We start from the raw sequence: 11,275 nt of genomic DNA, 5'->3' as shown, positions 1-11,275 counted from the left end.
CGGTCATCCCCTGACGACAGTTTCAACCCAGAAGTTAAAACAATGTTACGGTCATCCCCTGACGACAGTCAGAAGTTAAAACAATGTTACGGTCATCCCCTGACGACAGTTTCAACCCAGAAGTTAAAACAATGTTACGGTCATCCCCTGACGACAGTTTCAACCCAGAAGTTAAAACAATGTTACGGTCATCCCCTGACGACAGTCAGAAGTTAAAACAATGTTACGGTCATCCCCTGACGACAGTTTCAACCCAGAAGTTAAAACAATGTTACGGTCATCCCCTGACGACAGTTTCAACCCAGAAGTTAAAACAATGTTACGGTCATTTCCTGACGACAGCAAAAGTTAAAACAATGTTACGGTCATTTCCTGACGACAGTTTAAACAGAAGTTAAAACAATGTTACGGTCATCCCCTGACGACATTTTCAACCCAAAGTTAAAACAATGTTACGGTCATCCCCTGACGACAGTCAGAAGTTAAAACAATGTTACGGTCATCCCCTGACGACAGTTTCAACCCAGAAGTTAAAACAATGTTACGGTCATCCCCTGATAACACTCAGAAGTTAAAACAATGTTACGGTCATCCCCTGACAACAGTTTCAACCCAGAAGTTAAAACAATGTTTCGGTCATCCCCTGACGAAGTTTAAAACAAAGTTAAAAGTTAAAACAATGTTACGGTCATCCCCTGACGACAGTTTCAACCCAGAAGTTAAAACAATGCTACGGTCATCCCCTGACGACAGTCAGAAGTTAAAACAATGTTACGGTCATCCCCTGACGACAGTTTCAGAAAGTTAAAACAATGTTACGGTCATCCCCTGACGACAGTCAGAAGTTAAAACAATGTTACGGTCATCCCCTGACGAAGTTAAAACAATGTTACGGTCATCCCCTGACGACAGTCAGAAGTTAAAACAATGTTACGGTCATCCCCTGACGACAGTCAGAAGTTAAAACAATGTTACGGTCATCCCCTGACGACAGTTTCAACCCAGAAGTTAAAACAATGTTACGGTCATCCCCTGACGACAGTCAGAAGTTAAAACAATGTTACGGTCATCCCCTGACGACAGTTTCAACCCAGAAGTTAAAACAATGTTACGGTCATTTCCTGACGACAGTTTAAACCAATTAGTATCTTTTTTGCTATATCACAATGTATCCCTGTTGTTATAACAGTGTATCCTTGTTGTTATATCACAATGTATACTTGTTGTTATACCACAATGTATGATTGTTGTTATATCACAGTGTATCCTGGTTGTTATATCACAATGTATCCTTGTTGTTATATCACAATGTATCCTTGTTATATCACAGTGTATTCTTGTTGCTGTATCACAATGTATCCTTGTTGTTATATCACAGTGTATTCTTGTTGTTATATCACAGTGTATCCTTGTTGTTATATCACAATGTATCCTTGTTGTTATATCACAGTGTATCCTGGTTGTTATATCACAATGTATCCTTGTTGTTATATCACAATGTATCCTTGTTATATCACAATGTATCCTTGTTATATCACAGTGTATTCTTGTTATTATAACACAGTGTATTTTTGTTGTTATATTACAGTGTATCCTTGTTGTTATATCACAGTGTATCCTTGTTGTTATATCACAGTGTATCCTTGTTAAATCACAGTGTATTCTTGTTATTGTATCACAATGTATCCTTGTTGTTATATCACAGTGTATTCTTGTTGATATATCACAATGTATCCTTGTTGTTATATCACAGTGTATCCTTGTTAAATCACAGTGTATTCTTCTTGTTGTATCACAATGTATCCTTGTTATATCACGGTGTATTCTTGTTATATCACAATGTATCCTTGTTATATCACAATGTATCCTTGTTGTTATATCACAATGTATACTTGTTGTTATACCACAATGTATGATTGTTGTTATATCACAATGTATCCTTGTTGTTATATCACAGTGTATCCTTGTTATATCACAGTGTATTCTTGTTGCTGTATCACAATGTATCCTTGTTGTTATATCACAGTGTATCCTTGTTATGTCACAGTGTATTCTTGTTGCTGTATCACAGTGTATTCTTGTTGTTATATCACAGTGTATTCTTGTTGTTATATCACAATGTATATTAGCTGTAATATCACATTGTATCATTGTTGATACATATCAGTGTAATCATTGTTGTAATATCACAATGTAACTATTGTTTTTTGTTTTTGTTTTTGTTTTTTTTTTTTTTGTATGTAACCTCTTATTGCTCTTGTCCAATCCTTTCGTCATATGCATTTGCAAGGATAATTCTATGCGATGATAACATAGCATACATGTCGAGTTCTTAGTTAATTATCAGGGAACCAGACAGACCAGTACCAGCCAGACGCAACATTTCCTCCTTCTTTGATCCATTTCCTCCGAAAGTTACATCTTTTCCCGTTTACCCGCATCTGTTTCAAATTTTGTATGATATCCTGCACAGACTGACCTTCATGCTGTTTAATCGTTGGAAACTGCTTACAGCCATTATAGAGACAACATTTTGGTTTACCTGTTATTGTAAGTTAAAATGAAATTAGAAAACCTTGTACATATAATTTGTAGACATCATATTGTGTTAAATGATATTATCGTAATAATTAATGTTTTTATAATATACTGAATAATCTATGTATTTTCGGATCCGTAATATACATATAAATAATCACTCGTAAATAAGTTCTGAAATATTCACACCTAATAAACATTGTCACAAAACAGTACATGGGTAGAAGTTCTGAAAATAACATACTTTCTGCGTCACATTTAGCATATTTTAGCATATTTATAGATAAAACTGGTCTAATTTTGCTGATGCCGTGTTTTTTGTATTAGAAATACAAATCTAAATGACAAACGAAACTTCCTCAATATTGAATCGATATTGAGGACTTCTACCGACCTCTACAGATAAATTGACAGTTATCAATGAGATTAATATCTAACGTATCCCCTAATGAAACTGTAATTTTGTTGTTTTATAACTCACCGTCTACAATGACTTCGCAAAGCATTAAACGGCCCATTTTCTTAGAGATCCTCAGATAACGTCCAACGGTATTGTTTGGACAAGGCAGAGTCCTCAATTCACCAGAAGGAACATGAGTCTCAGTGTAGTTGTAACACAGCCTGCCACTCAGGAAATAACTATTTGGTCCAATGTCGGTGGTATCAGAAACTTCTATGACGAAATCTGCTAGGTCCCAAGCTATAGAAAACACATCATAATGAATTAATCAATGTTGTTGTTTTAGTAACGAAGTATTAATAACATAATTGTTTTGATTTATCTATTCATTATTCGTTGGTTTATCATATTTGTTCTACGCGGAGAGAAACCATCGAGAAGTATTAATTCTAGATATTAGGACTGCCTGGTTTACGCAATAAAAGGAAAACTGATTTCAATGATAAAATGTATTTTTCATTTTGAAAGTGAAAGTGTCCTCACTTCTCCAATGAGACCAGGATGGCATCAATCAGGTCGTTTAGTTCTCAGTCAACACCAGAACACAGACGATCAAATAGCTAAAGATAATTTTACGGTTCAAAGGAAAAACAAAAACATATAAATCATAAATATTGGTAAAGTTCCTATGACGATTTGGCACTTGTTTAGAAGAGTGTTGTTTTAAGTATCAATTCAAACACCCCAATAAATTATCTATGACACCCCGCCTCATTTAATTCTTGTGTTAATTGCCTACAGTTACAACTTTACGTTCCTTCCTCCACACTTTGACCATTGTTCACCGAAGTTCGTATAAGTTGCAAATTCTTCATTCTGAATAGGTTAATAGATTGTTAAGCCCTTTCAATATTTTTTTATGAAACGTTGACCTTAATACTTTATCTTACTAACGTCCTTTTTAAAAATGGCATGGAAAATGTATATATTTCCGCGGTTATTTGCATAATAAACTTATTAAGTTGATAAGAAATATGTTGCTAGATCACCTCTGTCTTTATCATTTAGATTGCTTATCCGTCATAACGATATGGACATTCCCTGTTTACATTGGATTCCTAACTTTTTTTTCGGTTGACTCGACTAGCTGTTTAACCAAAACTTTCATTTCCAAGAAAGGTAAACGGCGGTACAAATATATAATTTGAAATATACTGAAGCATATTTTGTGAAATCAAAGAAGAAAAATCTACGACATCGATTGATGAGTTTTTGGTTGACAACATATTCTTCGAAATTGGCAGTAAGAACTGGGGTTGATTTGTTTGTGTTTTCATGCGAGGCTGAATTTTATCGGAGAGATTATCAAAACAGGTCACAAAGACTTAGAAAAATCGTATATACCCACCAGGATTGAAAATCAAGGCTACTATAGACGTTTCTACACCAGTCACTTATCTCGATATCATCCGTCAACGAAACAAAGTATGACAGTTTTACACGAAGCTGTATTATACGCGTGGTAATTGTACTATCCCTATTATGAAATTTTCATTCTGGATAGCACTATCCCAAACCTATGGTGTTTTATATTTCGTAATTGATTCGATAGGGCCTGTTTCCATTATCATGATTTTCGTGCATGAAGTCGTCAACTGTTAGACAAACTCTTGACACAGAGTTTCAATAATGCAGGTTGATGAAAATCACAATGAATTTTTATGGTCGTCATACTGATCTCATTGAGAAATATTCTATTTCATTGTGTTATAAGACACTGAAAGTGTTTACTGTTCGTTATTTTGGTTCCGTTGTTGTGCAGCTGGTTCTCATGTGAGAATGTGACCTTGCTTGCATGATTTACATAGCAGATGTCGTCGATGAAGAAAAATTTGTAATCTGTAAATCTGTAAATTTTCAGGAGTCTAAGCATTTTTAAGCAATATTCAGTTATGACTATGTTTATTTATGTATGAACCATATGTTGTCTTGTTTAAATTTAACAAACCTTAGTAATACAGGGTCATATCCCGATGATTAACAAACGTAAGTTTTGTTTTCAATAAAAACGCATAAATATTTCGGTTTTGGCAACTGTAGTCATAGGTTTTGTGTATTAGTGGCAAGATATTCGTTATCCAGTCATTTTCAGAAAATAACTCTGATTTGTAATTATTTATTATTATTGAGGTTTAAGTTATTTCGTTCGTACCAGATTGTATTCTGTTCTGAATGGAGACCTGTTCGATGGTGTAGATACCTCCAAAATCCACTTGCCACCACGCTACATCTTCTTGTTTTGTATGTGAACATGATCTCTTTGAATATCTGGGATCCAGGTTTCCATCCACAGCTCTCTCTGCGAAGCCATAGTGAGAAGTAGACGACTGTGTGGCCGATTTATTAAAAGCAATGTTAGCCAAGTTGCAAGCATCACCGCATTCTAGATTCAAAGAAATAAATTCTTTAAAAGTTAATGAACAAAACGTTAACGAAAGAACCTCCATAGTTTTAAATATAATATAAACATAAATTTATGATTTAGAAGTTAAATAATTACTTTGAAACATTAGAAATTTCAAAAGATATATTAAAGTTGTCATGTAGTGAATAGAAAATAATTTTGCCATTCTAAACAACAGATGCCAGTGAGACCGTTACAGGCAGTTTGTGTCTTAAAAAACCAAATATACCAACAAATGTATGTAGTCATAATCCATTTTATATTCAATAAAACTATGATAAATTATGGAAAAAGAAGGATATAAATATTCCGAAGAAAGAAACTCAAACAATTTTGTTTTGTTTAAAAAGTGTATTGAAAACAATATCGACATATCATGTCTTTATAACGTAATCAAATTATGATTGAATTTATAAATCTTAGACATAGATGAAATGAATGCAATTTTAACCGTTGCACATATGGCTGTCTATATAGACTGTTTGGCATAATCATGCACAACGGTTTGGCAGTTATATAACAGCGTTGACATATATTAAAACAAAGCCGTATTTTATCAACGTACAAGAATTATTTCCGTTCTAGAATATATTTTTGAAAATGAAACGTAATTAAATTATGACTGAATTGATGATTTTTATAAATAAATGGAGTTTTTGTCAATGTTCAAATGTTTTTCCTCAAAATACTTATCTGTTTATGCATATTTCTAGTTGCTTACATTTTAGCTATTATGCACAATAAACGTTCATGCAGTTACTTTTTTTACAAATTCAAATAGTGTACGGTATTAACGATATTATTCGGGAGAGTAGACTACGAATGCCTTTTCGAAATACATTTTCTTTGACTCAAGGGACGAAACAATTTGACAGGAAAAAACGTTATATTAGGGAAATAAAAAATGTGGTCTTACCTGTGCCATAGCAACACAGCGTTGACCAAACTGACCACCATAAAGCCCACGTCATAAGCAACTTAGAACACATCATCATCATCGGCAGTAGGCTCTGAAGACCCAGTCACAACGCGTCAGTTTTACCACGTTTCAATCATCGAGCATCAAATAATCTTTGTATTGGAACTAATTGTGTTGCAATCATTAATTATGTATATACTTTTCACCAGGGAAAACGTGACTGCGAAATCAATTGCCTATAATGTGTTTTAAGCACCACTTGAAATAATAAATTCTCATATTGCCATGATTTGAATCATTCTATTGATTTGCCATCCCGATAAAACTTCGTTTACGGTGCTTGCTGTCTGATTCGTCGATTGTTTTTTGTTTCTTTTGTTTTTTTCTCTCTCGTTGAAAATAATTCTAGATGGATCCACTTGATAATGATTGGAGGAGTCAATGGCAACACGTCACCATTCGGTGGATTTGTTGGAACTTCTTTTTTATGGCTTGAATATATGTTTATATTCACCTTGTGTGTGAGTCGTTGCCATTCAATAATGTAAATAAACGGATTGCAACATCATAAAATATTTTACAATGAACACAAGCAATAAACAACGAATAGGTAAGGAATTTATCATGGAATAAATATGCTTTTTTTTGTTTTCAAACATTTCCGTTTGGATGTGACAGGGTCACTCATCATTGAGTTTCGAATGACTGAAATGGCGCGAATGAGCTGTTAATGACGTCATGCCACTCAAGCTGTTATGCCTGGTGATCTGTAATAAAATATCCGTCATTAAATTATTAAGTTTATAAAAGTGTTATTTTCGTTTTTGAAGCATATCTCGGAAGTTAATTATAAGCTATGTTATATATGTTAATATTTTTAGTTTTATGCCTGTATGAAAGAAAAAACCTTTCGGCAAACTGTATAAAAGCTTGATTGATACTTACAGGCTGAAAAAAAATAACTGGAATTAAATATTCTGGCCCGACAAATCGATAAATCAATAACTAAATATTGTTTTATATATAGATATCCTGTATTGATAATACTCACGAGGGCTTAAATTCCGTTATATTAGCAATAAGAAAGAAATAAAATAACACAATATTTTTATAGTTAATGGAATTTTCTATATTTTATGCCTGCATACATTGGCACCAGTTCACAGATTTGCATGAAATTTGATACGCGTGAACTATCCAAAAGCAAGACAACCATGAAATATTAGCCCCCGTAATTAAATACTTATACAAAAGTCCAGATTATTGTAAAAAGTTATTTGTTATAGATATATACTTTAATGAACGGTTCCATGACTGATACTATGGCAAAGTCATTTTTCCTGGTGTGACAATTAATACATTACACTACAATGACTATCCTACCCCCTAGTTTTCTGAAAAAATGGAGCAGAAGACACATACTCTTCTGGAACACCTGGTTTCTATTTTTTTTTACATTTCTTTTTGTCCAAATATTGATCTAGTTTTTAAATTTGTGTTTGTATTAACATGTATTTTCTTTGTATTTTTTTCTCCTTCTTCGGTATCTTTTTCTCACCTATACATGTAGCATTTTCCATTGGTCACATGATTTTGCCTGTGAAGGACAAACGATTCTCGTATGGAAACTTTTATTATTACTTCTCTACGGCACCATCAGGACGTCGTTTCGATTGTTAGCTAATTCATATGATTTTGCAGCAAAGATGTTCATTTTATTTCCGGTATCAGGCATTAATAGTATAGTATAGTATATACAAGATGAAATCATGTAACCACAAGTTTATCAACGGTGCTTTTTTATTGGGAACGGGGGCAGTCTACGGATATACATCCAAGATATGTATTGGTTTTTTTAAAATAATAAGCAAAGATATCAAAATTAAATATCCATAATTTAGAACCGAAATTCAGTTTTACATAGATACAATACTAAGCTTGCAATGGGGAAGGCTATCATCACGGAGCTGTCTCATTCGCTGGAATCCTCTGTACAGCTTTGTTGAAGCTATATTTTGTAGATACATGCAAGATTGGGTCTTTACAACCGATATGGTCAATAATAGAGATATTTAGCTTGTAATAAGAAATGACAAAAAAAAAATTGTATGATAAAATGATTATGTTATGTACAATTTAAATTTATTCAAATATGATACATACATGCTTCAAGGGAAGTAACTCTTAGACACAATGTATAATAAAGAAAATTCCATACACGTTTCATACGGTAGGTATCACATCTTTAACCGTATTCCTTACTGTGATGTATACTGAAAATGTGTCAAACTATTACAATATTGTATTTTGACATGTCGGCAATCATATACCGAAAAATTTTAAAATATATAACAATATTTTGTTTTTATTTTTAACATGAATTACAAAGCTTGTGTTTCGACATTTCGGCAAGAATATCGTTTTGTATCCATTAAAACTTTATCATCAGATTATTTTCATTCTGTAGTGGCCGTGTGCCCATGTTTCACCACCTGTATTCACACAGTTTTTTACGTCAAAACTACAGAGGCCGGATTGTGTATGCATGAAAGTTGAGCTTGTCACTTCGGGTGGAATTCATATCGCACATTATGGATTTTGAACGAATAGACATTGTAGATACATGTGACTTAAGTCATGTACTATGGTCCTCCTATTGATTCTATCTGTTTAAATTGTTGATCGTAGACATACATTTTAGGCCTCAATCTGACTAACTCTTCCCACCTACTTCCTCTTAACTTTCCCAGTATATTTTTATCTGTGACGGCATAGCTCGGGTGGTAGGTAGGCTAGCTGGAGAGACCGAACAGGTGTTGGTCTTCGTGAAATGCTTCGAACAAGTCTGAAATATCCGTTATTTTTTACATTAAACTGTCGCTGTCATTAACAGACGGATGTTCTCGTATTTAGATTGCATGTGTTTGTAATGGAAATTAAGCATGATACATTTAGAGAGATTCAGAATACACTGGCCGATATATACGGGTTTATTGAGTACTAATTTAATTTGACTGATTTCGATTCCCAGCAAATCTTTGTTGAATATCTTGAATCTTGGAAATGATGGTTTTTACAAATTTTATTGACAAAATACACATTAACATTACAACACATGTCCCCACACAGGAGGGCTCTCACTCGTCACACTTGCCATCCACACTAACAATATAAACAAACCATAAACTTTACTACTATCTCCATTCCATTCCTTTTATATAAACTGCATTACACGTCACATACATTCGTCTCCCTTTCATCCAAAACTCACACAACCACAAATATGAACAAATACATCTATTCAAACAATAAAAAAGGACATTTTTTATAATATACTACTTAATTAGTTCATATAAATTTCTAATTAGTTCATATACACAAATAAACAATACACTCTGCAGCATACACGTTTACATATACACACAATAATTTCTCGTTACATACAAATACATCAGACAATAACAAACAAGTTTACATACACACCTAACAATTACCTGATTATGTACTTTAGACAATATCATATATGTTAACATTTCATTTTACCTAAAAATCCTACCAAAAATTATGTATGACATTTCTGTTTTACCAACATGTGCAATTGAAGGACTTGATATCATGGTTCATCTTGGGAAATTTCCAGCTTATATGAGAAAAACTAATTACATAAATTGTTCAGGGGATTCCATTTTTGATTAAATTTAAGCAGTCCCTTATTATTGTCTGCCACATTTTTTTTCAATTAGGTTTATTTTTTAATACAGTTTTTAACACCAGTAAAAGATGGTAGTATTTTTCTAAAACGACAGTAATAAATATGATTCTTTATAATCAATATCAAGTAATTGATAATAGCTGGACCTTGTTTGCAGAAGAGTAAAACATCTTCAATATTTAATTGATTACTTATTAATCCGTTATTACTAAACTTATTCACCCAGACCTTCAATTCGTTCCATATGTTGTTTACTTTAATACAATAAAAAAAAATGTTCTAGTGTTACTGGTTCATTTTCACAGAAGGTACACAAATCACTGTCTACCACATTTATTTTGTGAAGAAAACTATTTGTTATTAAAATTCTATGAATTATTCTAAACTGGAGATTTTGTAAATTTGTATACATTGTCATTTTGAAAATGTTTAAATAAATACATTTCCAAGCAACATATTCACTTAAGTTTTTATTTAATTTTCTGTTCCATTTCTCTTCTTTCTCCACAGGACAATGTTTGTTTTTCACTACTAGTGATTTATAGACACATTTAAAATCTCTTTTTTCTATTAATTGCTGTAAATAGTTTATGTTTTCCAAGGTGACCTGTTCTTGTCTTAATCGATTTTATTTATTCCTTGGTATTTTATTAGTCAGTGAAAAATACTGCAAAAAATTAATGTTCCTACATTTATCTTTCATTACATTGAATGATAAAAATTGTAAATTTTCATCCAATAAATCCTTTACTGTTTTGACCCCATTTGTCTCATTTGATTTAAATTGCTTTAATAAATTTAGAGGAATATAATTTAAAAGGTCACCATTAACAAATGCATTTGGGTCAATGTTATCATCTTTATACTCATTCCATGCTAAAACAACATCTCTCCAAAAGGGATTCTTTATATTATCTTATATTTCTTCTATTTTTTCCTTATCCAGGTTCCACATTCTGTCCATTCCATATTTACTGAAGTTGGATTTGGCTAAAGATTGCCAATCTCCTGTCCCTTTTAATCCATTTAATTTTCAAATATTTCATAAAACTTTCAATATGTACCATCTTTAATCCTCCTTCTTCATAGTCTAAAATCATTGTATTTCTCTTAATTTTTTCTGGCTTGTGTCCCCAAATGAATCTGAAAAACACTGAATTTATTTCACTAATCATCTGTTTGCTAGGATTTGGGAGAGAATAGAATAGATGTATGAGTAGAGGAAGGGCTAATGTTTTAATA

At 32.6% G+C, this 11,275-nt stretch overlaps 1 protein-coding gene across 1 annotated transcript; it reads right to left on the bottom strand.

Moving 5' to 3' along the window:
* Positions 1-2,336: 2,336 nt before the first annotated feature.
* LOC132554702 (fucolectin-3-like) lies at positions 2,337-6,373 on the bottom strand. The gene is made up of 4 exons (XM_060219012.1): positions 6,319-6,373; positions 5,151-5,381; positions 3,020-3,238; positions 2,337-2,542 (listed from the first exon to the last, which is right to left on the bottom strand). Exons 1-4 carry the CDS (start codon positions 6,371-6,373, stop codon positions 2,337-2,339), a joined length of 711 nt encoding a protein of 236 aa, XP_060074995.1.
* Between the last annotated feature and the right edge of the window lie 4,902 nt (positions 6,374-11,275).

This window comes from Ylistrum balloti, unplaced genomic scaffold, assembly GCF_031769215.1.
Source record: "Ylistrum balloti isolate Yb309-2 unplaced genomic scaffold, AGI_CSIRO_Ybal_v1 Utg370432, whole genome shotgun sequence".
Lineage (NCBI taxonomy): Eukaryota > Metazoa > Mollusca > Bivalvia > Pectinida > Pectinidae > Ylistrum > Ylistrum balloti.
This window is presented reverse-complemented; position numbering and strand designations above follow the sequence as displayed.

Excerpts from the sequence above, each read along its gene's own strand:
- LOC132554702 (XM_060219012.1), bottom strand. The coding sequence starts at position 6,373 with ATGACGTGGGCTTTATGGTGGTCAGTTTGGTCAACGCTGTGTTGCTAT. Across the intron at positions 5,382-6,318 it reads GCTGTGTTGCTATGGCACAG|AATGCGGTGATGCTTGCAAC; the intron begins GTAAGACCACAT and ends CTTTGAATCTAG. Across the intron at positions 3,239-5,150 it reads TCAGAACAGAATACAATCTG|CTTGGGACCTAGCAGATTTC; the intron begins GTACGAACGAAA and ends TGTTTTCTATAG.